At 50.7% G+C, this 27963-nt stretch overlaps 3 protein-coding genes across 5 annotated transcripts; 2 read left to right on the top strand and 1 right to left on the bottom strand.

The window, feature by feature from the left end:
- Nucleotides 1-5775: 5775 nt before the first annotated feature.
- On the bottom strand, nt 5776-7650 carry SAT2 (spermidine/spermine N1-acetyltransferase family member 2). 3 transcript variants are annotated; one of them, XM_081217942.1, is made up of 7 exons: nt 7491-7650; nt 7269-7320; nt 7029-7112; nt 6828-6929; nt 6645-6685; nt 6400-6511; nt 5776-6315 (listed from the first exon to the last, which is right to left on the bottom strand). In XM_081217942.1, exons 1-7 carry the CDS (start codon nt 7554-7556, stop codon nt 6266-6268), a joined length of 507 nt encoding a protein of 168 aa, XP_081074068.1. In that variant the 5' UTR covers nt 7557-7650; the 3' UTR covers nt 5776-6265. The 3 variants fall into 3 exon arrangements, with proteins under 3 accessions (XP_081074068.1, XP_081074067.1, XP_081074069.1); XM_081217941.1 differs by having other exon boundaries at nt 5776-6511; XM_081217943.1 differs by lacking the exon at nt 7029-7112 and having other exon boundaries at nt 5776-6511.
- Nucleotides 7651-7800: 150 nt separating this feature from the next.
- SHBG (sex hormone binding globulin) lies at nt 7801-13358 on the top strand. Its single transcript, XM_081217940.1, is given in 10 exon segments — nt 7801-8178; nt 8865-9007; nt 9173-9264; nt 10342-10531; nt 11435-11585; nt 11588-11595; nt 11831-11990; nt 12107-12243; nt 12643-12850; nt 13104-13358. Coding segments are annotated over 9 exon segments (1203 nt in total). The 5' UTR covers nt 7801-8178; nt 8865-8899; the 3' UTR covers nt 13253-13358.
- Nucleotides 13359-21239: 7881 nt separating this feature from the next.
- On the top strand, nt 21240-27963 carry ATP1B2 (ATPase Na+/K+ transporting subunit beta 2). Its single transcript, XM_081219183.1, has 7 exons — nt 21240-21914; nt 23688-23816; nt 24518-24622; nt 24733-24938; nt 25177-25233; nt 26016-26114; nt 26222-27963. Exons 1-7 carry the CDS (start codon nt 21803-21805, stop codon nt 26384-26386), a joined length of 873 nt encoding a protein of 290 aa, XP_081075309.1. The 5' UTR covers nt 21240-21802; the 3' UTR covers nt 26387-27963.

Raw genomic sequence — 27963 nt, forward strand, 5'->3', positions numbered from 1 at the left:
TCAACTACAACAGTATTTAAGGGGCTGGCAGGGAATTCCCTGGTGGTCCAGTGGTTAGAACTCCATGCTTCCACTGCAGGGTACCGGTTGGATCCCTGGTTGGGGAACTAAGATCCCACATGCCGTGCAGTGTGTCCAAAAATTAAACAAAGAAACAAATAAATAAATAAAGGGCTTGCAGAAGAAGAGGTGCCTTCAAGAGTGCCTGAGAAGGAACATCAGTAACGAGGGTAGCAGAAATAATAAAAGGGACTAGACTATCCGCAGTGATTCTGATAAGGAGTAGGGAGGGAGAATTAGAGAAATTAAGTGGGACAGATTATCAGGAGTGCTGGTTGTCAGACTAAAAAGTTTGGGTTTGGACCCTTAAGCAACAGGAGTGGCTGGATTTTGTCTTGGAAATGGCACCATCATCAATTTCCAAGCCTCTGGCAGCAACAGTCCTCTCAGATTTGACTTTTGCGCTTTTTCATCTGCTCTAGTCATTGTTCATTCAGGCCAAGGATGAGAGTGGGAAAAGGGGGAACAGCATTTCAGATGGGGAAATGGCATGTACAGAAGGCCCAAAGGGGAGACTACAGTGCATTTGAGGTACTGGAAAGAGTCTAACATGGTCAGAACTGACTTGCTGGGGAAAAAGGCTGGAATAATGTTTCAGATAATGGAGGTTTTGGCCAGAGCCTGGAGGGATTAGCCAGAAGTTTGGACTTTGTGCTGACAGCAGTGGGAGCTGTGACTGGATTTTCAGCCACCTTGCCTTTAGGTGAAATTGCCTGTAGGTGAAATTATTCTAGCTGGACTATACAGAATGTGTCAACAGAATGCCCCAGCTTGCCTTAGGACTTCTTTTTTTTTTTTTTTTTGGTAGCACCTCATGGCATGTGGGATCTTAGTTCCTGGACCAGGGATCGAACCCATGCACCATGCAGTGGAAGCATGGAGTCTTAACCACTGGACCACCAGGATAGTCCTGCCTTAGGTCATCTAAATACACAGAGAGATTGAGAGAGGAAGTTAGAAAGATGGATAGATTGATGGATGGCTAGATAGATACTGAAAATGGAGATTAAATGAAAGTTTACAGATTGAATGTTGAGACTTGCCCCAGACTCCCTCTTCACCCAGCTCTGAGATTACCTACAACAAGGCTTACACCCTCCAGGCAGGAGTTTGGAAGCATCTTCTCTAGGAAATCTAACCAGACAAGGAAAAAGACCTAATGGTACTGACATCAGGGGTTCAAGGAAATGGCCTCATGGCTCACCCTATAGTAAAGTTCACGGTCCACATGCCTCCCTACATCCCATACAGATACACTCACAGTTTCCAATCAGTACCTTAGTGTCCCAATCTTAAATATGAGCAGACAACTGAGGATTACCAGACATTTGAGGAAAGCCTTTAAAATGAAAGGCAGAGGCCAAAACAAAGAAAGAAAGAAAAATTTAGAAGAAATACAAACAGGTGGCGCAGTGGTTGAGAGTCCGCCTGCCGATGCAGGGGATGCGGGTTCGTGCCCCGGTCCGGGAAGATCCCACATGCCACGGAGTGGCTAGGCCCGTGAGCCATGGCCGCTGAGCCTGCGCGTCCGGAGCCTGTGCTCCGCAATGGGAGAGGCCACAACAGTGAGAGGCCCGCGTACCGCAAAAAAAAGAACAAAAAAAAAAACCTATGATGAATATTCTCAGGTAAGAAAAGAACATATATCCATGAAACAAAAACAGAATGTTTTTAAAATGCAGAGAATAAAAGAGAGTTCTTAGAAATTAAAAACATGAGAGCAAAAATAAAAATTCAGTAGAAGGAGTTATGTAATGTACAACATGATAAATATAATTAACATTGTTGTACGTTATATATGAAAGTTGTTAAGTTCTCATCACAAAAAAATTTTTATTTCTTTAATTTTGTAACTATATGAGATGATAGATGTTCACTAAACTTATTGTGATAGTCACTTCATGATGTATGTAAATCAAATCATTATGCTGCACACCTTAAACTTATACGGTGCTATTATGTCAATTATATCTCATTAAAACTGGAAGAAAAATAAATAAGTAAAATCAATTAGGGGATTTAAAAAATTTCAGTAGAAGGGTTGGAAAATAGAAATTAAAGAAATCTCCCAGAAAGTAGAGCCAGAAAATGGAGATGGGGAAAAAGGAAGAAAAAAAAATTTTTTTTAGTTATAGGATTAGTCCATGGGATTCAACATTTGAATAACAACAAAAGTTCCAGAAAGAGATCACAGAGATAATGGAGGGAGAAAATCATCCAAAAATAAAAAATAAAAATTTTAAATGTTTCCATAACTGAAGAACATGAGTTTCCAGATTGCAAAGACCCACTGAGAAAACACTAAGACATTTCCATGGAAGATTTCAGAATGCTAGGATAAAGAGACGATCCTAAAAGCTGTGGTTGGGGAAAGAGGGAAGGAAAATAAAAATAAGCTTCATACATGGGATTCAGAATAAGAAAAATTTCAGGTTTCTGAACAGCAATACAGCAAACTTTCAGCTTCTGAAGCTTGAAGACAATGGAGAAATGCCTTCAAAATTCTTAGGGTAAATTATTTCCAATCTAATATTTGATACCCATTCACACTGTGAATTAAGTACAAGAGTAGAACAGACATTTTCAGACTTGAAAGGTTCCAACAAATTTACCTCCCAGGCATCCTTTCTCAAGAAGCTCCATCAAAATAAACCGAGAAATGTGAGTACATAAGTTCTGGGAAACAGGCTGTCAAGAGGGGCAAAGGTCCCTAAGATGGATGTGAAAGGGGACTCCAACAGTGCAGCCTAAAGATCAGACTGTGTGCTGGAGCAGGTCTAAGGGCTCCGTGAGAAAGTTCTTCAAAATGAAATAGATCAAATTCCTTACGTGTTTGTATATTCTTAAGAAGAGATTAACATAACTAAGGGAGAATTGGGGGATAAATTAGAGTACACAGAAAACTAAGCAAACGAATAAAGGAGACAAGGCAAGTATTAATTTCAGGGAAAACAAAAATGATGCAAGAAAGAAGGGCATCCCTGGTGGCACAGTGGTTGGGAATCTGCCTGCCAATGCAGGGGACACGGATTCGAGCCCTGGTCTGGGAAGATCCCACATGCCACGGAGCAACTGGGCCCGTAAGCCACAATTACTGAGCCTGCGCATCTGGAGCCTGTGCTCCGCAACAAGAGAGGCCTTGATGGTGAGAGGCCTGCGCACCGCGATGAAGAGTGGCCCCCGCTTGCCGCAACTAGAGAAAGCCCTCGCACAGAAATGAAGACCCAACGCAGCCAAAAATAAATAAATAAATAAATAAATAAATAAATTTTTAAAAAAGAAAGAAAGAAAAACACCTATAACAATCCACATGGCTCAACTGTGAAGTGCATTTGCATAATCATAACACGTAAACACGAAACACAGATCCATCCAGAGTTATGATATAATATTGGAAGGATGGGAGGATGGGAAGTAGGGATGGGGTGAAAGAGGGGTTGGAAAAGAGGGTTAGCAGTGGGAGGTCAATACCAGTGCTCGAAACAGAAACATCAAGAAGTAGCAATATCTGGACTTCCCTGGTGGCGTAGTGGTCAAGAATCTGCCTGCCAATGCTAGGGGACACGGGTTCGAACCCTGGTCCGGGAAGATCCCACATCCTCAGAGCAACTAAGCCCGTGTGCCACAACTACTGAAGCCCACGCGCCTAGAGCCCGTGCTCCGCAACAAGAGAAGCCACTGCGATGAGAAGCCTGCGCACCGCAACGAAGAGTAGCTTCCACTCGCCGCAACTAGAGAAAGTCCGTATGCAGCAACGAAGACCCAATGCGGCCAAAAAAAAAAAAAAAGTAGCAATATCTGTATGCCATTTTGAATTTGAAATATGAAGGTGAATACACCCACCCCCATAACAATACAATTTAAAAATTCAATTGAAAGTGATTGACTCTGAAGAGTTAGGGGAATTGGGAGACTACTGTTTTCTTATATAGGTCTTGTAGAGATATTTGACACTTTAAATAGTATACTGTATATCTATGATTAAAAATAAAATAACCTCGTGGAAGGGGGTAGTTACAGAAGGAGGCTGGGAGATCAGTTAGGAGGTTATAGCAATTTTCAAAGAGAGGTGATAGTGGAAGTGGGGTTAGGGATGTGGACAGATTTGAGAGATAGTTTAAGGTTTCTCTATTCTTTCTTTAAAAATCCCTCCCCCTAAATGCCCTCCCCTCTGTTCTCCCTGGAATGGCCAGAACCCAGGTGATTTTCACTCCATACTAGTCAGCCCCAGCACTCAATAGAATCACCCTACAGGAGGTTAATGAAGTGATGAGTAGGTGGGAGACCATGGGGTGGCTGCAGAATGGATTGATGCTGGGGTGCAAAGACACCCTATGAAAACTGGTAAGATCTGGGTCAGGGTGAGCGAATAACAAAAAAACAAGTGTAAACTCCGAAAAGCAAAGACAAAACAGGACGGGGGCAAGATACATTTTGGAAATATTAAGTTTCCTAGTTCATACTCTTATTTATTTATTTTTGGCTGTGTTGGGTCTTCGTTTCTGTGCGAGGGCTTTCTCTAGTTGCGGTGCGCGGGCCTCACACTGCCGAGGATAGACCTCTCCCATTGCGGAGCACAGGCTCCACACGTGCATAGTGCATAGACCTCTCCTCCGCGGTATGTGGGATCTTCCCAGACCAGGGCTTGAACCCGTGTCCTCTGCATTGGCAGGCAGATTCTTAACCACTGCGCCACCAGGGAAGTCCCTCTAGTTCATACTCTTTTCTTCTGCATTAGCATTTAAAGTTTTATTTATTCATTTTTCTGAAATACTACATGGGTGAGGCACAAAATTCAGAAGATCCAAAGTGATATGGGGAAAAGTCCCCTTCCTTCCGTTACCTGGACACCTAGTTCCTCTCCCTGGAAGCAACCACTCTCTGCTTGTTTGTGTGTCCTTCCAGAAATAATTCATTCTGAGTTAAGTTTAAAAAGTGCCATCAAAAGATAACTTGTTCATGTTTAAAAGATATTCATCCCTGCCAGATTAGATGAGCCAAGGGCATGAAACTGGATTCTTCTGGCTCCCATCTGTGGAAGGGGCTGACAAGCTTCACTATTTCTCAATCAAGTTTGTCCTAAAGGCCCATCTGTTGTAAACTCGTTTTAAGGGCCCAAAATTGGCACCACTCTGGAAGAATCTGGGCCTTTGAAGTGTTGTTTGGCTGAATTGTATTTTTTTTTTTTGAATTTTAAGATGGATCTTCAACTCTCTAGACTCCATTGATCCTGTTGTTTACAATTTACACATTTATGTTACCTGCTTGTCTACTTTCAGTGTCTAAATTATGACCATTTAACCAATGGTTCCTCCACAAAAGGAATAATATGTCATCACTGAAAGTGATGATGTGTTTAATAACTTAGGCAGATGTTTCTGATTTATTGTTAAATGAAAAAACAGGCTGCAAAAGAGTTGATCCCATAAATCCCCACACACTTAACTAATTATATGTATATATGTACATTGAAAAAATCTAAAGAATCAATACCAAAGGGTTAAGAGTAGAGATGTAAGTAAGGCTATGGATTTTATTTTAATATGTCCCTTCAAACTTCTCTACAACAAACCTGCATTACTTGTATAATAAAATATTATGAAAGTAGGAAATGAACCTGTTTCCCTTCTTGTCTCCATGGGTCCTAAAGGTTTGTTTTGGTTCTGCTGAACTGAAAATAAAGGCTTTGTGACTTTTGAAAAAGAAAAAGCACTCGCTAGCTGAGCGGATTTTTTAAAAAGTTGGGGCCAGTGGTCCTTCCCAGTGTCCCTAAAATGTCGCCACCAGGTGGCAGCCTGCTCCATCTGTTGAGTCGGTGGGCCTGCCTCAGTCTCGGATTCCACACAGCCCAGTCCAGACACTGGAGGCCTTTGTCTGGGTCCCAAACCTGACCAACAAGCCTGATATATATGCTAGAGGCCAGAGCCAATACTCTGGTCCATTGTGGGTGAAAGTCATCTTAGGCCCACTTTTATCCCCAGGAGCAACATCCACTGACCAGAAAACACTGAGGAAGGGTCGTAATAGCTGAAGCTTGTCACATCCTCAATTCCTCCACCCAACACCACATCAACACATGGGAATTCTCATTTATTTTTCACCCTTAACAAGGAGGTGGGAAGGTTTGCCTCTTCCTCACCTCTGTTCTTTCCATCTGGGAATATTCACTTCCAACCCTCCTTCCCTTCCTTCAGGGAAGACTTGGTCAGTGGAGACAGTCTCTGAGGACTGCTTGAGCTGGTGGGGATGAAGAAGCTGAAATAGAGATCCCCAAGGGATGGCGTCACTTTCCTGCCAACTCCCTCATCGCCTCTCCTTCAAAGCGAAAGCAGTGCCAACCTTCAGCTTCCGTCAAATCTTGGGCTCCTAGGGCCTTATACAAGTCCATAGCCCCCTTGTTCCAGTCTAGGACTGCCAGGCGGAGCTGGGAGCAGCCCTTATCCAGGGCCACCTGTGGGAGAAGACACCACTCACTTTCCTGGGTCAAAAAGGAAAAGATTTTCTCGCCCTCCATTCAACCCAGGTGCCTCCCATACAGCTTTGCTTTGCCAGGGCCCAGCTTGTAGCCCCATCCCTCTCCTCACCTCAGCCACTTTTCTGATTATTTTGGAGCCAATCCCCTGACCTGATGTGGGGAGAAAAAGGCAAAAAGAGGGATTGTCTGAGTTGAAGGGGATCAGAAAAGACCATAGGCTAGGATTAAGAGGCAAGGGATGGTGGTCCAGTCTATGGGTTGCTTTTCTCCCATCCCGGCCTCTGCCCAGTACCCCGATACTCTGGCTTCACGTAGATGTCTTCCAGATAAATGTTTCGTCCCTTCCATGTGCTGTAGATGAAGTAGTATAGCCCATAGCCCACCACACAGGGCCCTGAGAGAGAAAAAAAGAAGGGTCAGGCCGCTGGGCACCTGGGGAAGAGACCTTTGAGGCTGACTGGAGAGGGCACCTCTGAGATCAGGGTGCTCTTACCCTGTGGCTCGCCGGGGGCAGGAAGAATCTCTGCTACCAAACAGTGATAGAAAGGATTCTCTCCAAAGCCATCTGCTCTCAGGGCTGCAGAGATCAGAGTTGTGACAAAGAGATAGAGAAAGAAGGGCTGGGTGTGTGCCCAGTCTGGAGTTACTGCCTGGGAGCCCATCCGTCACTTCCACCCCAGCCTCCGTCACTTCCACCCCAGCGTCCGTCAGGACTCAGGTGTTGGGCCCGTACCTTCTTCACTGATCTTCACCTGGTCTGAGAGTTTCTCGTACTCAGCGAGTTCCTACAGCGTGCGGACAGAGGCTAGATTAAGGCAGGAGGGCCTCCCTGCTCCCTAAGCAGGAGCCCTGGGCGCGCTCCTCCCTCTGCTCCCACCTCCTCCTTCCCGTCCCCACTCCAGCTGCGCCGCTCTGACCCCCTCTGGGACCCCGGTTTCCGGCCCGCAGCCCTCACCCGAATCAGCCTCAGGATATTTCCACAGTCTCCCTCCTTGGCTTCTCGGATCAGCACGGAAGCCATCCCGATCTCCACCGTCTGGAACCGAAGTCCAGGATCCCCACTTCCGTTCTGCAGGACCGGGCGAAGAGCAACGGGGACCCTTTAAGGGGCCTCCAAATTCGGATCCCGGAAAGCCGGGGGAGTGGTGGGGAGCGAGGTGGTGGGGGCGCCACGGGCTGGGAAGCAGAAGCCCGATTCCGGCTGCGGCTGCCGCGGGGCGGAGAGAGTGGTGGGACTAACGGTCCTCACGGCCTGGTAGCCCCTAATTTCGGGCCCCTCCAGCGCGCACCTGCCAGCCAATCAGCTTGCAGAGCAGGAATGTCCCCGCCCCCCGCGCCCCCCACCCCACCCCCAGCTCTGCCCCTATGGCCGGGTCTCTTGACTGCACTCCCCGCAGGGGTCAAGGCTGGACTGCCGAGGCTTCCTCGTTGTTGTTATCTGGGTGTTCCAGCCTCCGTTGGAGAAACCCCACGGCTCAAAAGATACCTCCTTCTTTCACTGAAGTGTGCAGTGATACCTGCTCTACCCTTCACCCCAACTCACCCATTCCAGCCCATCCAGACTCAGACTCAGGGTGAGCCCCAAGACCTCCAGCTCTACTGGCTCAAAGTGTTACTCCTCTTGGGGGCATTTGTATTTTAAGGTGGGTCAGGGAGAGGGTGATGAATTTCTACTGGTAAATGGTTAGGCCTTGTAGTCCACGGCTAAGAGACGATAATGGGGGAGAGGGACCAGGACTCTTAGTATCCACTGAATCACACTCAGAGACAATACCTCCCTATGCCGCAAGCCTCAGAAGCCTGGGAAAATACTAAGGGAGGAGCTCAGAGCAGATACCAGGCACTGTGCCTGTATCATCTCGATTCATCCTCATTCACAGTAACTCGGGAAAGTAAGTATTTTTCACATTTTGCAGACAAGGACACTAAAGCACACAGGTAGGGTGACTTGCCCACAGTCCCCCAGCTAGCATTTGGGATTCCATGTCTCAGCTCTAGGCCTTATGGAGGATGCTACTTGGGGATCCGGGCATGTCTGTTTCTAGATCTCATGTTTGTCCTCAAGGCAGCCTCCGTAGGTGGGCAGAAGGCTTGGAGGACCCAGGTCAGGCTCTAGAAGGAGAGGGGAAGTGAGGTGTCCTCTCCCAGCTCAGAAACTTTCTCAGCAGTGGGGGAGGGTAGTGGAGGAACTCTGTCCCTCACTCCATTTGTCCTCAGAGGGGCCGTAGGGTCAGTGGCCCTGTCTCCTGCCTCCCTTCTTCCCCCGGGGCAACCTTTAACCCTCCACCAACCATGTGTGACGCTGCCTGCCCCCACGCATTCTCCTCAGAGTTGTCTGAGACGCAGAGAGGACCGCGACTCATTATGGAGAGCGGAGGTCCACCGGCCACACGGCATGGGCTGCCGCTGCTGCTGCTACTGCTGCTTCCCAGCCATGAAGGACGGGCCGTGAGACATACTCTCCCCAGACAGGTGCAGGAGCAGGACAGGGTGCTAAGCCCTGTGTGTGTTTAAGTGAGCTACACTTTAGCTCTGCTCTCTTCCTTTCTTTCCTCCTCTGGCCTTGTAGCAGTGCTTCTCCCTCCTGTCTGTCTCTGGCACGTCTTATTTCAGCCTGTTTATTTTTCTCTCTGGCAGAGGACTCAGGACCGGCCTGCTCTGCACCTCAGCAATGGCCCTGGACAAGAACCTGTAACCATCATGACCTTTAACCTCACCAAGATCATAAAGTATGGGGTTGACCTAATTCTTTGACCTAGTCCCCTCTCTCCATCAGCTCCTCTCTTGTTTGTTTGTTTTTTTTTTTTTTTTGCTTTATTTAATTGAAGTATATTTGATTTACAATGTTGTGTTAGTTTCTGGGGTACAGCAAAGTCATTGAATTTTATATATATATGTATTTATGATACATATTATATATATATTCTTTTTCAGGTTCTTTTGCATTATGGTTTATTACAAGATATTGAATATAGTTTCCTGTGCTATACAGTAGGACCTTGTTGCTTATCTTTTTTTTTTCCAAAAATATTCTTTATTGAGGTCATTGCTCCTAAAACAGAAGCAAAAAGCAGAGCTCAAACTTGGTAGTAAGAAGTGATTAAAAAAAAAAAAGATGATAAAATATAAGCTGGCGCATTTCAAGGAATAAGCAACAGAAGTTGCTTATCTATTTTATATATAGTAGTTTGTATCTGTTAATCCAAACTCCCAATGTATCCCTCCCCACCTTCCCCTTTGGTAGCCATGAGTTTGTTTTTTAGGTCTGTGAGTCTGTTTCTGTTTTGCAAATAAGTTCATTTGTATCCATTTTTAAATTCCACTTGTAAGTGATAGCATATGGTATTTTGTCTTTGTCTGATTACTTCACTTAGTATGATAATCTCTAGGTCCATCCATGTTGCTGCAAATGGCATTGTTTCATTCTTAAATATTTATTTATTTGGCTGTGCCGGGTCTTAGTTACAGCATGTGGGATCTAGTTCCCTGACCAGGGATCGAACCCAGGCCCCCTGCACTGGGAGCTTGGAGTCTTAACCACTGGACCACCAAGGAAGTCCTTGTTTCATTCTTTTTCATGGCGGAGTAATATTCCATTGCATATATGTACCACATCTTCTTTATCTAGTCATCTATTGGTGGACCTTTAGGTTGCTTCCATGTCTTAGCTATTATAAACAGTGCACCAGCCCCGCTCTTTTCCCTGTCTCCCTGTCCTTCTCTCTCCCTGAACTCCACTTCCCTCAACCTCACATCTATGCTCAAAGAGCACACCCCATACACAGTCTTTCCTTCTTTCCTTCCAGAACCATCTCCTCCTTTGAGTTTCGGACCTGGGATCCAGAGGCAGTGATTTTTTATGGTGATACCAACCCAGAGGATGACTGGTTTGTGCTAGGACTTTGGGATGGCAGGCCTGAGATCCAGCTTCATAATCACTGGGCCCAACTTACAGTGGGCGCTGGACCCCGGCTGGACAATGGGAGGTGGCACCAGGTAATCCAGATCTGGTCCTGAGGGAGGGGTGTCTTGAGCTGGTGTGAGGAAGGGAATGGAACCAAGTTATTGGGCATCCCTTTACCATTGTCATCTCATTGAATCCACACAAAAGCCCCATGAAATTGCTTTTTTTTTTTTGGCCACACCGCTTGGCATGCGGGATCTTAGTTCCCTGACCAGGGATCAAACCTGTGCCCCCCACAGTGGAAGTGCAGAGTCTTTTTTTTTTTAATATAATTTTTTTTTTTTTGGCTGCATTGGGTCTTTGTTGCGGTGCGCGGGCTTCTCATTGCGGTGGCTTCTCTTGTTGCGGAGCACGGGTTCTAGGCGTGCGGGCCTCAGTAGTTGTGGCACATGGGCTCAGTAGCTGTGGCTCATGGGCTCCAGAGCACAGGCTCAGTAGTTGTGGCACACGAGCTTAGTTTCTCCGAGACATGTGGGATCTTCCTGGACCAGGGATCGAACCCGTGTCTTCTAGCATTGACAGGCAGATTCTGAACCACTGCACCACCAGGGAAGTCCCAGAATCGCAGAGTCTTAACCACTAGACCGCCAGGGAAGTCCCAGAAGTTGCTGTTCTTGTCCCCATTTTTTCAGAAGGGAGTTCTGAGGCTTGGTTAGTATGTAAGTGACAAGTCCAGAGTGAGCTGGGGATGCCAGCTGACTCTTCAAGTACGTGTTCTTTCTGCCATACTAGACTGCCTCTGGTAGGTTCAAGTCTTTTTTCGTAGATGGTTGTACAGCAGTTAGTTGTGATTTTGGCGTCTTCATGAGAGGAGGTGAGCTCAAGTCCTTCTACTCTGCCATCTTCAGTATGGCATTTTCTAGACTGCCTCTGAAGAAAGTGGTAGAGGCAGGCCCCAGGAACCTCTGATTCTTCTTCTCTTTTTCTTCTTGCAGATGGAAGTTAAGATCCATGTGGATTCTGTGATGCTGGGGCTGGATGAGGAGGAGGTGCTGCATCTGAGACAGGTCTCTGGGCCACTGGTGAACAAACCCCAGCCCACCATGAGGATTGCTCTGGGGGTGCTGCTCTTCCCTGCCTCTAAACTTGGTTGCCGGTAACTGCGTCACAGGAGCAGGAACCATGACCAAAGCTCATAAAGCATTGCTGGCTGGGTGGCCATGGGGGTCTAAGTCCACACTTCAAGGAGGGGGTATGGGGTGAGAGCTGCATGGGGGAGGCCAAATGCTTGCGTCTTGGAGGGGAATAAACAGGGTGGGAGTCTGGGACTGGGGCTCAGATATCCTGATTCCAGCATCCCCTGCATCTTCCCTTCCCCCCACGGGCTCCAGCTGGTCCCTGACCTGGATGGCTGCCTGCGCCGGGATGACTGGCCGGACCAGCAGGCCCAGACCTCAGCATCTGTCCCCACTAGTCTCAGAAGCTGTGTTGTAGAGTCTCAACCTGGGATATTCTTCCCGCCAGGGACTGGTGCAGAATTCAGTCTCCAAGGTAAAGGTTATTTCCCCCTCCATGGCCAGCTCTGTGTCCATTTCCCTCCAGCACTAGCCCTTTCCCTCCATGAATCCCCAGCCTTCAGACCTCAGGAGGATCATTTCTCCCCCCAGACATTCCCCGGCCTCATGTAGAGCCCTGGGCCTTCTCCGTGGACCTGGGACTCCAGCTAGCAGCAGGCTCAGGCCACCTCCTTGCCCTTGGGACCCCAGAAAACCCTTTTTGGCTCAGCCTCCACCTCCGAGATCAAGTAAGAGGGGGATGCTGCCTGTATTCAGTGGAGCCTGGGAGCAGTGGGAGAAAGGGGACTCTAAAATGTCAACATTACGAAAAAATAAAGAAATAAAAATAAGATAAAATGTCAATATTACGATGGTTTAAGGGTTGGGGTGGGCGGGCAGAGACACCTATTAAAGCTGCCCACAGCAAACAGTGACTTCTGTTAGATTATATATTTACCTGGGGAGGGTGTGGTTTTATAGAAGGCCAAGCCAGGAGAGTTAAGGCAGGATGGAGGTGGTGGGAATGGCCAGTAGATAGACTGCATGGCTAAGAGACGGAATCAAGGCAGCCAGGGGTGGAGCCACACGGAACAGATGCAGTTCATTCTTTCCTCCGCAACTTATGTCCCTTCCCACACACTCTGCAGAAAGTGGTGCTGTCTTCTGTGTCAGGGCCGGGGCTGGATCTGCCCCTCGTCTTGGGGATCACTCTTCAGCTGAAGCTGACTGTGTCCAGGGCGGTTTTGAGCCAGGGGACAAAGAAGGAGATGCTTGCTCTGCCTCCCATGGACCCTGGCTCCCTCCTCAACCTCTGGGCCCAGACACAGGGGCGTCTCTTCCTGGGGGCTTTGCCAGGTAACAAAGTGATGTTGACATTTCTCAGCACACCATGGGAAACAGCTAAGGGGAGGGGAAGAGGTGGGAAGGGATGCATTTTTAGAGGAAGGAAATCTCTGCGAGGGAAGAGGAGAAGGCCACAAGAAGAGAGAGGATAAGGGGACAGTGGGAGGAAGTGCTTTAAAAAATTTAGGTTAGAGGACTGGAAAAGTGGGGAGGAGCTTCTGGACCCCGGCCACCCTAATGCCCCCTCCATACTACCTCGCTCTAGGAGAGGCCTCTTCTGCCTCCTTTTGCTTGGATGGCCTTTGGGCACAAGGCCAGAGGCTGGACATGGACCGGGCCCTGAGCAGAAGCCAGGACATCTGGACTCACAGCTGCCCCCAGAGCCCAGGCAATGGCACTGACACTACCCGTTAAATCCCCACCTAAGAACCTCCTTTGAATGTCACTCATTCATTTATTTAACAAATATTTACTGTGCATCTGCAATGTACCAGGCACTGTGCTGAGCATCGGGTTGCACTGATGAGCAAAACTTACCCTGCTTCGGGACTTCCCTAGTGCCAGTGGTTAAGACTCCGAGCTCCCGGGCTTCCCTGGTGGCGCAGTGGTTGAGAGTCTGCCTGCCGATGCAGGGGACACGGGTTCTTGCCCCGGTCCGGGAAGATCCCACATGCTGCGGAGCGGCTGGGCCCGTGAGCCATGGCCGCTGAGCCTGCGTCATCCGCAGCCTGTGCTCTGCAACGGGAGAGGCCCGCGTATCGAAAAAGAAAAAAAAAAAAAGACTCCGAGCTCCCAATGCAGGGGCCCTGGATTCGATCCCTGGTCGGGGAACTGAGATCCTGCATGCCGCACATTGTGGCCAAACAAAACAAAACAAAAAACTAACCCTGCTTCCTGCCCTCTCGGTGCTTGTGGTCCCCTGGGGGAGGCAGGCATCCATCAAAGACTAACAAGTGAGTGGATAATTGGAAACTCTGATATGCGCCATAAGGGAGCAGTCAGGGTACTGAGAAAGCTTGAAGGCCAGTGGCCTTGACCTAGGCTGGGGATCAAGGAGGGCTTCCTGAGGAAGTGGTGACTTCTTAGGCTGAGATCCCAGCAACAGCACCCACAGACACACACACCCCAGATGCGAGTCACTTCCTGGGAGCCAGCAGCCCACCTCCTTCCCCAGCAGCTGCTGCCTTGGGGCTTTAGCTTTGTTCCTCTGGGGCTGGTCCCCAGAAATCAGGAGGGAAGGGAAGAGATGGGATTTTGTTGTCCTTTAGACAGGCCACTGCTATCCAAGAAAGGAGCAGCAGGGGGCGTGAGTGGGTCATAGAGAGATGGAGGCCTTTGGGAAAAGGGGTGGAGGCAGCAGGGAGAAAGAAAAGGGGGGGAGGGCAGAGGGAGAAGGCTGCCTCTATCTCTCCCAGTCTCGACCCACTAACCGCATTCCCAGACGAATTTGTCTTTACTCCATTAAACAGGAACTGGTTTGTGCTGGTCCCAGCTGGAAAGAACAGACAGAGTCAGGAATATCTCTGCCCTCAAAGAATATATGGTGACTCAGCCTCCAGACCTCTGGAGAATCCTGGTGCCCCATCTCCTCCCTGGGGTACCCTCCTGCCTCAGCCCCAGCTCCCTGGAAAACTTCATGCCCATCCCCCATCTCCAGACCCCATGGGGATCCCAGTGTCCCAGCTTCCTAGGTTACGAGGATCTTCCTACCAGTAACCCAGGCAACAGGGTGAGTCACTCATTGGACCTGCTGTCCCCCTTCTACAAGGATTAGCCAGGACCTAAGTGACCCCAGAGAGTCTCTGGGTTGGAAGACACATCCTAGGCCCCTCCTTGGACCCCCACAATCTCAAGTTTGCAAGTCTATGGCTGCCTCCTTCCCGTCAGAGTGTTTTGCAGGAGAGTCCTCAGCATGTCCAGAGAGCCCAAATTCAACTCTGGTCCCCTGGGCAATGTTCAGGGTCAGCCTGGGCCACTTGAATAAGTTCATTCAACTGATATTTACTGAGCACCTACTGTGTGCCAGGCACTGTTCTAGACACTGAGAATGCATTGATGAAAAGGATAGACACAATCCCTGTGCTTATGAAGTTCACAGTATAAGAGAGGAGACAGCCAGATAGTCCATAAACAAAAATAAATAAGCAAGGTCATTTCAGATAGTGGTTGTCTCTATAAAGGGAATAAAATCCTGTAGTAGAATCAAGGGTGGTAGGGGAGGGGCAGCATTAGCTGGGTGATCAGGGAAGGCCTCTCTGAGGCAGTGTCACTTGAGCAGAGACCTGAATAGAAACCTGAAAAGAAACCAGTCCTATGGGGGTCTCGGGTATGAGCAAGCCAGTGGGGAGAGAGGCTCAAGGGCTTGAACACACCTGGTCCCCACCAAGGGGGTTGTTCTGAGTGGCAACTTCCTGGCCTTGTGTCCCTGAGGAATCTCCCAAGGGCTAGCTTTTTTCTCCTCCCTCTACCCCATCCTGTCCAGGACACTGTGCTCCCAACCTCTCTTTCTCCAGCCTGCCCTAGATTCCAAGATTCCTGATTACCATCCAGAGCTGTCTACACTCTTTCATTAAGACTGACTCTGCTTTTACACAGACTCTGCCAGGCTCCCACCAAGGGCACCGACAATGCCAGCCCCGTGTCCGCTGCCTCTCCCACACCCCTAAAAACCATTCTGGAGCTTGACAGCATATGCTGTAGTCTCCAAGCCTGGTCTACTCACTCACTCCACCCTGTGTGTTACCTTTCTCTTCCCTTCCCTCCTTCCTTCTCTCTCTCTCTCTCTCTCTCTCTCTCTCTCTCCCTCCCTCTTTCTTTCTATCAACTAACATTTATTGGACCCTGACAGTATGCCAAGCACTGTGTTAGGTACTCCATAGGGACTCCAGACATGAATAAGACTTGGTCCTGGCCCTGGAGAACAGGGGTCTGGGGAGAGAGATAGATATGTAAAATGATTTAATAGGGATCTCTTAGGAAGTGCCAGGAACTTGAACAAATGACTAAACCTCTTTACCTTTCAGTTTCCCCATCTACAAAATGGGCAAGTCACCTTACTCAGGGTTGCCAGGAGGGTTTGGTGGAATCATGTAAGTCAGATGTGTAGCACAGTGCTTGGCATATAGAAAGTGCTCCCTGTATGAGAGATGTTGCTCTTGTTTATATCATTAGCCTCCTGCATAGTTCTTGAAATATAAGTCTGAGCCTGCCGGGTATGGAAGATAAGGAAGGGTGTGTGATGTGGCTGAACTGGGGGCAGGCTGAGATGGAATGAGGGAAGACTGGGAAGGCTCCTTGGGCCACGGGGTGAGAGGCCTTGTATGTCCTGCTGAGGAGTTGGGGCTTGATCTAGTCAGCACAGGAACATCTGTGTTTCTTTTCTTTTTTTTCTTTTTATTATTATTATTTTTTTTTGCGGTACGCGGGCCTCCCACTGTTGTGGCCTCTCCCGTTACGGAGTACAGGCTCTGGACGCGCGGGCCCAGCGGCCATGGCTCACAGGTCCAGCCGCTCCGCGGCACGTGGGATCCTCCCGGGCCGGGGCACGAACCCGTGTCCCCTGCATCGGCAGGCGGACTCCCAACCACTGTGCCACCAGGGAAGCCCTCTTTTTTTTAAATTGTGGTAAAATACACATAACATAAAATTTACCATCTTAACCAATTTTTTGAGAAATTTACAATTTAATCAAGATATATTGAATACATGGATGAAATGAAAAGCCAACAGATAAAAAACATTTATATATTAGTTCCAGGTGGCATGGTTTAAAGTCAGGCTAAGTCTTTAACGGTTACAGAATACAAATATATACCTTCATAATATCACACATACCTTCACCACATAAAACAAAGACACTCTAGGCCATTACACAGACCATGATAAATTGCAAGAAAGGAGAGGTGTTATAATAGTAAATTCAAGCCAGTCAGTTTTCCTCAGTCTTTTACCATCTTAACCTTTTTTATTTTTTATATTTTTGCGGTACGCGGGCCTCTCACTGTTGTGGTCTCTCCCGTCGCGGAGCACAGGCTCCAGACGCGCAGGCTCCAGACGCGCAGGCTCAGTGACCATGGCCCACGGGGCCAGCCGCTCCGCGGCATATAGGATCTTCCCAGAACGGGGCAAGAACCCGTGTCCCCTGCATCGGCAGGCAGACTCTCAACCACTGCGCCACCAGGGAAGCCCTTCATCTTAACCATTTTTAAGTGTCCAGTTCAGTGTCATTAAGCTTCACGATGTTGTGCAACTATCACCACCATCCATCTCCAGAACTCTTCATCTTGTAAAACTGAAAGTCTGTACCCATTAAATAATAACCCGCTACATTTCCTCCCACTGCCCCCCCCACCCCGCCATATCTGTGTTTTGGAGCTCTCTTCTTTCCTTGTTCTTGTCTCTACAAAGACCCATCTTGCTGGGAACCCAAACAGCTGAGTCCCTGGGATTTGGTTGGTAGGGGGAAGGGAATCATTGGGCACAGACCTAAGACAGGCTCTGGGTATGGGAGAGGGGGTGTGGGAGCTCTTATTCCCTTCCTCTTTTCTGGAGATGCTGGAGGGAGGGCTGTGTTCCGGAAAGAGGTTGGAGGTTTGTAATGGCTCTTTGCCCCCTCACTCCTGCCTCAGCTTGTTTCCCTGTGAACATCAATGCTGCACGGAGTAGAGTGTTCTTTCCTCCCTACCCCCAGCCCTCCTCATGCTGACCCTCACCTTTAGGAGAAGGCATGGAAAGGAGCAACACTATCTCAGCCTTACCCCAGAACTGCCCTAAATGTACAGAAGACATTCATTCTTTCTTTTCCAAGTGAGCCTGGGGTACAGGGCAGAGACTGAACCAACAGTCTGGAGGCCATCTGCAGGCCTGTGTTTGCCAGGCTGTGTGTGTTGACGGTAAGATCCAGGCCTCATCTCTACAGATTGAGAATGGCCCATTTCCGTGCTCCTTAACTGATGAAGGAAAAGGCAAGTTGCTTCCCTGAGGTTTCTCGTAGAAGGAGCCATTCCATGTTTAAGCCCAATTCAGCAACCAGGCATTATCTTCGGTAGCTCTGTGGGTTGCTTGGGTATGGAGGATATATAGAAAGCCTTGCTCTGAAAGAGCTTACAATCTAGCTGAAAAGATAAAATACAAGAGTTTTCAGCGCAGTTGCTCAAGACAAAAACCTAGGCACTAGCCATGGTCATCATTCTACTTCCTAAATAGATTCTGAACCCATCCTCTTGTCTCCATCTGCAAAGCTGCTGCCCTGGTCCAGGCCATCCATATCTCCCACCCAGACTGCTGCAAAGCCCCGTTACCTGGTCTCCTCGCTTCCCATGGTCCACCCTCACACGGCAGCCGCGGTGATTTTCATTAAATTTAATCATGTCGATCCCTTGCTTAAAACCGTAGAATTAAGACTTCCCTGGCGGTCCAGTGGTTAAGACTCTGTGCTTCTACTGCAGGGGACATGGGTTCGATGCCTGGTCGGGAAACTAAGATCTCATGTGCTGCACAGTGTGGCCAAACAAACAAATAAACAACAACAAAAAACCCACAGAAAAATTCAAATTGTTTCTGTGATGGTTGGATTAAAATCCAAACTACTCCCTTTGGCATACAAGGACCTGCATGATTTGGCCTCTGCCTACCTCTCAGATCTCTTGCTGTACGAATCTTGCTGTCCCTCCTTCAAGCCCAGCCTTTGCACTCACCCTTCCCTCCACCTGGAAAGCTCTTCCCTTACATGTCCCTATGGCTCCTTTGGGTTACTTGGGGCAATTAAAAATTATCTCCTCAGTAAGGCCATCCATGCCCATGCAGGCACTCCAGCACATCACCCTGTTTTATTTTTTTCTGCATAATGTTAACATTATTTGTTTGTTTTTATTGTTTATTGGAATGGGAGTCCCATGAGCACAAGGACCAAAATAGTGCCTGGCTCTAAGCAAATGCTCATTAGGTACACATTGAATGAATGAATGGGAGTCGGGGCTGGACTCTGAAGGGTGGGCAGTCTTCCAGGATGCAGAAATGAAATGGACAAAGGTGTAAAGTCAAGAGTAAGCACAGCCTGTCCCAGGAGTGGCGGGCTCAGCTCCAGCAGAGGACTAGTTGGGGCCTAATGGCAAAGGAGGTTGGGGATACAGACTGGGTCTAGATATGGAGTACCCTGAAGGTTAGACTGAAGAATCAGGACTGCATCCTGCAGGGTCACAGGAAGCCACCGAAGAACTTTGAGCTGAGGGGTGGCCTAATTAAAACTGTATTTTGAGAAAATTAATCCAGAGTCTGCTGCAGAAGGAACTGAAGTAAGACCAGCTGCATAATTTGTGGGACCCAGTGCAATATGAAAATGTGGAATTCCTTGTTCAAAAAGCAGTAAAAGGGCTTCCCTGGTGGCGCAGTGGTTGAGAGTCCGCCTGCCAATGCGGAGGACACGGGTTCGTGCCCCGGTCTGGGAAGATCCCACATGCCGTGGAGCGGCTGGGCCCGTGAGCCGTGGCCGCTGAGCCTGCGCGTCCGGAGCCTGTGCTCCGCAATGGGAGAGGCCACAACAGTGAGAGGCCCGTGTACCGAAAAAAAAAAAAAAAGCAGGAAAAAAAGTGTCGTTGGGGTGTTAAAATATAAAATATTTTCCTTTCTTCCATGGTTCTTCTCTCGACTTTTCATGATATTTTAAATTTATTTAATGTTATTCTAGATAAAGAAAATAACATTTGGGGGACTTCCCTGGTAGTCTAGTGGTTAAGAATCTGCCTTCGAATGCTGCGGACTCAGGTTCGATCCCTGATCAGGGAACTAAGACCCACGTGCCGCAGGGCAACTAGGCCCATGCGCCGCAACTACTGAGCCTGCGTGCTCTGGAGCCCGCGCGCCACAACCAGAGAGCCTGCGCACCACAACTAAGAACCAACGCAGCCAAAATAAATAAATATTTTTTAAAAAGAAAATAACATTAAAAAAAACAAATTTATTTATTTATTTTTGGCTACGTTGGGTCTTCATTGCTGCACACGGGCTTTCTCTCTAGTTGCGGCGAGCAGGGGCTACTCTTCGTTGCGGTACGTGGGCTTCTTGTTGTGGTGGTTTCTCTTGTTGCGGAGCACGGGCTCTAGGCAGGTGGGCTTCAGTAGTTGTGGCACACGGGCCCTAGAGTGCAGGCTCAGTAGTTGTGAGCACGGGCTTAGTTGCTCTGAGACATGTGGGATCTTCCCGGACCAGGGCTCGATCCTGTGTCCCGTGCGTTGGCAGGCGGATTCTTAACCACTGCACCACCAAGGAAGTCCCAGATAATAATTCTTAACAGGAGGTCGTTGGAGGCCCATGTACCTCCCTACTAGACTGTGGGTCTCTGGAGCCCTGTGAGAACCACGACTTTACCTCCCCAGCGCTGGGTTGCACAAGGTCTCTAGTAGGTGCTCAATAAATGTTTGTTGACCCAAATGGGCAAATGAGAAGGGGAGTTCAGACATGGGGGTGGGAGGAGGCAGAACACCTAAGCAGATGGGGCTCCAGGGCTGGGGTCTCAGGGCAGTATTGGGGGCTGGGAATGTGGTGTTGGAAGGGCTTTTTTGTCCCCCTAATATTTACTTGGTCGCATCAGGTCTTAGTTGTAGCAGGCTGGCTCCTTAGTTGCGGCATGCACGTGGGATCTAGTTCCCTCACCGGGGATGGAACCAGGGCCCCCAGCATTGGGAGCACAGTGTCTTAACCACTGCGCCACCAGTGAAGTCCCTGGAAGGGTTTCATGAGGGATGTGGTGGGAAGGCAGGGAAGACCCCAGGCTTGGGGAGAACCAGGTGGTGGGAGAAGCGGCAGTGGGACTGGAGAAGGAGGGGGATTGGTAGCAGTTCCCATAAGGGGAATTTCCCTCCTGTGGTGGCCTCTATTGATCTCTTTGAGGATTGTTCTAGCTTCCAGCCTGGCTGGTGTAGTACCTCAGCTGGTCTCTTCGATCTGTTTTTCTTGATCTCTGGCTCCTTCTCTATTCGTCTCACATTCTGCCCCGTCTCCTGGATCTTAGTCTCTTTCTAACTCCCTGCCTGAGATGGGGCCCCCACCTCAGCATATATCTGCTTTCCTCTCTGTCTTCTGTGTCTCTCGGGGGTTATCTTTCCCTCTACTCCGCCCGGACACGCCCTCTATCCTCTCCACTCACCCAGATCTAGTCCAGTACCTGGGGTGTGGGTAAGGGAGAGACCTCTATGTCCTGAAGAGGCGTCAGGGGGGCGGGCCCAATCCCTTTCTCCAAATTTGCATATGCATGAAGTCGCCCAGGCCAGCAGCGAGGAGGCGGGGCCTCTGGGGGGGTGGAAAGGGGGCGGGCACCCCCGGAGCCGCGGAGTATATAGACTGCGCGCCGCGGCTGCCGGCCCCGCACTGCTGAAGAGCGGAGCCTCCGCCCGGGGGACCCCTATCCCTGCCTGTCCCCCACAACTGCGCGTCCCCACCCCACCCCACCCCCGCGGCCGAGCCACCGCTGGTGTGGCGGTCTCCGGTCGGCAGAAGAGCCTTGAACGGTCACCCGACCCCCCTCCACAGCCTCTTTGCATCTCGGATTTCGGGGCGGCCCCCTCCCCCACCTCTCCCTGCCTCTTTGCACCCCGATTTTTTTATGCGCTTCTCTCGGGTTTTGCAGCCGTCTATTTTTGCATCCCTTTTCGTTTTGCTTCTGGGAGGTTTGGAAGGTGAAGCTGCGTTCTCACCCTTTCCCCTTTTTATCCTCCCCTGCTCGGACAACCCCCCTTTTCATTGCGGGGGGGGGCTAGGTTCTGTGCATCCTACGCCGCGCAGCCAGCACCCCGCAACGTGTGGCCCTGCGCCCCGGAATTTGCAGCAGCTGCATATCTGAGGGGGGTCTCCCTCGCCCCCGCTGCCTTTGCTTCCCGCGCGTTCTGGTGCGTGAGGGGGCTTCACGCGCCGCACCCCGGCTTCTCCGTAGCCCCCCGCCCCGCGCGGGACTCGCCCCCCGCCGTCAAGATGGTCATTCAGAAAGAGAAGAAGAGCTGCGGGCAGGTGGTTGAGGAGTGGAAGGAGTTCGTGTGGAACCCGAGGACGCACCAGTTCATGGGCCGCACCGGGACCAGCTGGGGTATGCGGGGCCGGCCGCGCGAGGGGTTGGGGGTCCTCCGGGCGACGCCCCGGGGACACGAGGTCCCGCCGGCGCAGCCCCAGCTCCCTTCCCGGGTCCCCGACGTCCGGCCCCCCTGCCGGGCTCTGGGCTGGGAGGGCGCCGAATCGCCGGTCTAATCTCCCTGGCTGGCCGCTGCGGAGGCGGAGAAAGTAGGTCACTGCCGCCTTCCCGCCCCCCGCGGAGCCCCCTCGCTCGGGGGGTCGCGGGCTCTGAGCGCGTGTCCGCGCCGCGGCGCTCGCGCTCGCTGTCGGGGGCCGGTCAGCCCCGCACAGTCGCCCGCCTTCCCCAGAAGAGAGACCCTTCCCTCCCTCTGACTCTAACTAGCTAGCCAGCCCCGTCTATTTTTAGCTCGAGCCCACCCCTTGGACCCTGGGAACGTTCATGAGCGGGCGGGCCTTGGAGAGGTGGGGAGTGTGTTGGAGGGGGTTCTTCACAGCGGAAGTTGTCTGTGTCCTACTACCGGGTGTTTTGGAGCCTTCTGTGACTGCTTGGCGGGCGGGGGGCTGTTGCGCCGGGGTGACATTGGGAGGTTTTCGGGGCTGGGTGTTCGGCTCAGATGTCGCAGGCGGAGGGAGTGGTCACTAGTGGTGAGACATGTACATCATCTGGCCCAGTGTGTCTGTGGGCTTGCGGGGCTTGGCTCCTTCCCCACCCATACCTTGGCGCCACTGGGGAGGCGTGGAGGGAGTTGCGTCTGGTTGAGGGTCCCGTGCTGGGCATAGGGGCCAGTGAGGGGTGGAATTCTTCCGAAAGGGAGAATCGAGGGATGTCGAAGCACAGGAGACATTGTGTGACACAGCTTACAGTTCATCCACACTAATTGAACGCGGTCCCCATTAGCCCAGCCACTTGGGGCACTTGAGGTGGGTCCGATGCAGTCCTTGCTGCAGGAAATTTGAAGTCCACTCCCTGGGACTGGAGGGATCCACGAGTGCTTGGGAGAATCTGAGAAGGCTTCTTGAGTGAAGTGTCTTCTGAGATGGAAGGACTGGGGGTCTGGGGTGGTGGAAACAGCAGGTACTCACACTAGGCTGAGGAGTGACGTGTCACATCCACCAAGGACCAGCTCTATGCCTGAAAGGCTATTGGAGGTCTACGTTTACTCCTGCCTCTGCCCTGGGTGCTGTGTATGAATTGGGGGGTAGGTGACTGTTGAAGGTTCTGGACAGCTGTCTCTGAGAGACTTTGTAGCTTGGCAGGAGCCTCATTCAAGGTTTGGCTTTTGTGGGGCTCTGAGAGAGAGACTTTGCTATTTGAGTGTGGGCATCCACGCCCTGAGGGATGGGGTAAGAGTTTGGCTGTGAATTGGGGCCAATGCCAGCTTGAAAGTCATTGTGCTAGACAGCTTCAAGCATGAGTACCGATACAGTGGTATCAGATGTTGTGCCTTTTCAGGGCTACGAAGGTTGAGGAGTTGAGAACGTAATTTGTGGCAAAATGACTGCGGCCTGTACTATGAGTTGTGCCAGCAACAAGAGTTTAGGTCTCTTGTGGCCTCCACAAGGTCAGGCTTCACTGTGCTGTGGGACCAGGAAGGGTTGGGAGTCATGGCTGGAAGCCAGACACAACTGCCGTTTTTCAGCTTGTCTCCTTCTGCTTCCAGGGGAAGGCTTCCCAAGGCTCTGCGATCCATTCCTGTGCAGAACCTCTGAGTGGGAGAGGGGTGTGTGGGGATAGGTCAGGTCATCGAGGGAGACCTGGAACCTGCTGACCCTGTTTCCTCCTCCTTAGCCTTTATCCTCCTCTTCTACCTCGTCTTCTATGGCTTCCTCACCGCCATGTTCACCCTCACCATGTGGGTGATGCTGCAGACGGTCTCTGACCATACCCCCAAGTACCAGGACCGACTGGCCACACCGGGTGAGTGATGAGGCTCCCCCACCAGCCACTCTAACTGCTCTTGTGCCCCCAGGTATCCAAAAGGAACTCACAGGCTGTCAGCTCTTCTCAGAGGTTTGGTTCTGATGATCCAGTCACCATGTGCTGGGGAGTTCTTTTTTTTTTTTTTAATTATTTATTTTATTTTTGGCTGCTTTGAGTCTTCATTGCCCAAGCAGGCTTTCTCTAGTTGCGGCGAGTGGGGGCTACTCTTCATTGTGGTGTGCGGGCTTCTCATTGCGGTGGCTTCTCTTGTTGTGGGACACGGGCTCTAGGCTTGTGGGCTTCAGTAGTTGTGGCACACGGGCTCAGTAGTTGTGGCTCGCGGGCTCTAGAGCGCAGGCTCGGTAGTTGTGGCGCATGGGCTTAGTTGCTCTGCGGCATGTGGGATCTTCCCGGACCAGGGCTTGAACCCATGTCCCCTGCATTGGCAGGAGGATTCTTAACCACTGAGCCACCAGGGAAGCCCTGGGGAATTCTTGAAGTCTGCCTTCCCATTTCCCACACCTGAGAGCTCTGTGATCTGGGGAGGTGGCAGATGTTCACAGGAGATCTCCCTCCCGGGAGGACGATCTCGGATCTTCACCTGTCCCTCACCCTGGTGTTCCCTATGTCCATCTTTTTCCTTCTGTGTGTGATCCCTCATCTTATATATACCCCTCACTCTCGCCTTTGTTGACTAGGCTTGATGATTCGCCCTAAGACTGAGAACCTAGATGTCATTGTCAATGTCAGTGACACTGAAAGCTGGGACCAGCATGTTCAGAAGCTCAACAAATTCCTGGAGCGTGAGTATGGGGCTGGTGATGTGGCTGTGCAGGACCTCGGGGCAGGGGACTGGGGACCCTGGGAGCAGAACATGAGGCCTGTGACTCTCCCCCCCCTCCCCACCCCGTAGCTTACAATGACTCCATCCAAGCCCAAAAGAATGATGTCTGCCTCCCTGGGCGCTATTACGAACAACCAGATAACGGAGTTCTCAACTACCCGAAACGTGCCTGCCAGTTCAACCGGACCCAGCTGGGCGACTGCTCTGGCATTGGGGACCCCACCCACTATGGTTACAGCACAGGACAGCCCTGTGTCTTCATCAAGATGAACCGGGTACTCATGACCTTAGTTCCCAGGGGAAACGGAGGAGGGAGCTGGGGCTACCATCTGCTGGCAGTTGCTTTCTTTTGCTGGGGCTCTTGGGCTTCGGGGAGATTTTTAGATGTTTGAATGGCTGAGAGAACAAGAGAAATGGGGCCATTGGAGGCTGAGATCGTGGTTGGAAGGCTGGATACTTGTGTCTTTGACAACTTCTTTCTTTAACCCTCACGACTGACTCTCCCCGCTCCAGGTCATCAACTTCTACGCAGGAGCAAACCAGAGCATGAATGTTACCTGTGTGGGGAAGGTGAGTTTGTTGGGCGTTGTGCACCTGTTTGTCCTTCATGGTTTCCATGTCATTCACTCACCTCTCCCTATCTTCTTTGCTCCCAGAGGCTCCATCACTCTAGGGACAAGGGGGTAAGAGTGGGCTCCAGTATGGCTCAAACTCCAAGGGGCTGCCACCCCTCTTGCTTCTCTCTAGGATGCAGAAGTCTGCTCTTTTGTGTGGATAGACACCCCCTTCCTAACTCCACCCAAAGCCCTGCTTCTGGCTTCTCTCCCTAACCCTTCCATGTTCTCCTCTATTCCCTGACCATGTCTTCTGCTCTCCATCCCATGTCTCTCCTATCCCTCAATTCTTTTTAGGTATCTGGTAGCTGCTGATCTGGAGGCACCACCTGCCACCACTAAGTTGTCCTTGGAACCCTGCTCCCCCCACCTCTGTCCTCTCTAGGAACTTCCTGCCCCTCTTCATTCATCCCCCTCCTTGTTCCCTACTGAGCCCTTACTCATTTATCTGTTCTCTCTTGGCCCCGCTCCAGAAACCGATTCCTGAGGATGGGGTAAGAATTTGGGGTGGGAGGGCAGTAGGAGGCTTCAGGCTCATTAGCGTCCTGGAGGCCTTCCCAGTTTGATGGAAGAGATGGGACACCCGCTCCTGTGCACACGCAAACACACCAGCCTCCGCGCTCAAGGGATACGGATATGAGACAGAATAATTTGGGGGTCAAGGAGGAACAAAGGGAAGTCTGGCGAGCGTCTGGGTTCCCTCACATGCTCTCCCCCACCCTCCTGCGCCCCCCACAGCGAGATGAAGATGCTGAGAATCTCGGCAACTTCGTCATGTTCCCTGCGAACGGCAACATCGACCTCATGTACTTCCCCTACTACGGCAAGAAGTTCCACGTAAGTCCCGTGGGAGGCCGGGTGCTGGTGCCTGCAGGGGAGCGGGGCCCTGGGGAGGAGGCCGAGTTGCCGCGGGCCTGGAGCCTCGCTCTCCTCCTCTGGCCCAGGTGAACTACACGCAGCCCCTGGTGGCCGTGAAGTTCCTGAATGTGACCCCCAACGTGGAGGTGAACGTGGAGTGCCGCGTCAACGCCGCCAACATCGCCACTGACGACGAGCGCGACAAGTTTGCTGGGCGCGTGGCCTTCAAACTTCGCATCAACAAAACCTGAGGCCCCTTCCTCCCGCCCCCACCTCTTTCCTACGGATGCTTCTGGAATATCCCTGACCCTGCCTGATCCCTCCCTCACCCACCCCAAAGGTATTTTTTATAACAGAGCTCTGGCTTGTCTGAGTCCCTTTTCCTTTACTTCTGAACCTGGCCTGATGTCTGTCGTGATTCCCTGGCTACCCACATTTTCCACCATCTTCTTCCCACCCTAGCTCAGTCAGAGACAGGGAGATGGGACCCCAAGACGGTCACAGAGGAGTTGGGAGCCTTTCTAGTCCTGGTGTAGCTGTGAGTGGGGTGTCCTCACAGCTACCCACCTGTCCTGCCCTCTTATCCCCTGAGAGCTATAGAAAATGCCCACCCACCCACCTATACACACATTTCATTTCACCCCTTACTTCCACACACTAAGGTGGCGCTCAGTTCTGTTTTTTAAACTGAAGGAGGATTGACTTACACCACTACGTTAATTCCGGGTGCGCAGCCCAGGGGTTTACTATTTCTGTACGTGAGAGTGGTCACCAGTGGGACCCTCTACCCTCCATTCCAGCTCAGCTGCTGTCACCTTCCTCTGTTTCCCACACCTTCTGCCTGTCTACAGCAGTCGCTGTCTCAGTGGCTTTTGACTTGTCTGGCTCCTCTGGCCGGTCTTTGCCCACTTCTCCATCCCCATTCCCTCCACTGAAAGGGAGACCGTTTGTAATTGAGGACAAGGTGGCTCTGTGGCCTTTTCCCTCTTTCCTGGCACATCTGGCTTCTCACCCCACGTTGACTACGTGAGCTGGGAATGAGGGTCTGAAGGAGAAGTCCATGTTGGTTCTTGAAAATTCTCTTCTGGTCCCTCCTGTCACCCAACTAGGCACTCAGAGGGGCGGGGTTGACCTAGGCTGAATGTCCACTTTGTTTTTGCTGATGGCTCCCTTCCCCCTGTTCGCTTTCCCAGAATATCCTGCAAGTTCCACTTCCCAGGCGCCCTGGGGGAGGGGCAGCCATTTTGGCTAGGTCCCCAGTGGCCACCTTGGAAACGTCAGCTGGCTATGGGACTATTCCACCTCCTTCCTCTGGGCCCAGATATGCCCCCACCATTCTCCCTCTGGCTGCTCTTAGCAAGTTATCAACTAATCACTAACTCCTTCCCTTTTCTCTGCATGCCAGCCTGAAAATTGCAAATACCTCCTCCATCTAAAGCTCTGAATTTCTTGGCTCCGTCTCCTTCAGACCCCTTTGCCTTCTTAAACAACCCCATAGTGCCCATAGAATGTTAAATGAGGGACTGCCTGTGATCTTGAGTTATAGAGGCATTTTAACTCTTTCTTTTCCCACGTCCTTCACTTCCTCACCTCTGACTTCCTTTTTTTTTGATGCTGCAGCTTCCACACCCCACCCACAGATGGACTCTCTCCCCTGTTTTTCTCTCACTGGATCTGAGTCTCTTCCCTTTGGGTCCCCATGTTTTCCTGCACTCCCCTCACCCCAGTGGTCTCTCTCTGCAGTTATTTAATGCCTGTGTCAGATCTACTGTAAAAAGAGGATAAAGTACAATAAAATGAGAGCAATTATATATATAAATATATATCA

The sequence above is a fragment of the Mesoplodon bidens genome (assembly GCF_964165515.1).
Source record: "Mesoplodon bidens genome assembly, chromosome: 19".
NCBI lineage: Eukaryota > Metazoa > Chordata > Mammalia > Artiodactyla > Ziphiidae > Mesoplodon > Mesoplodon bidens.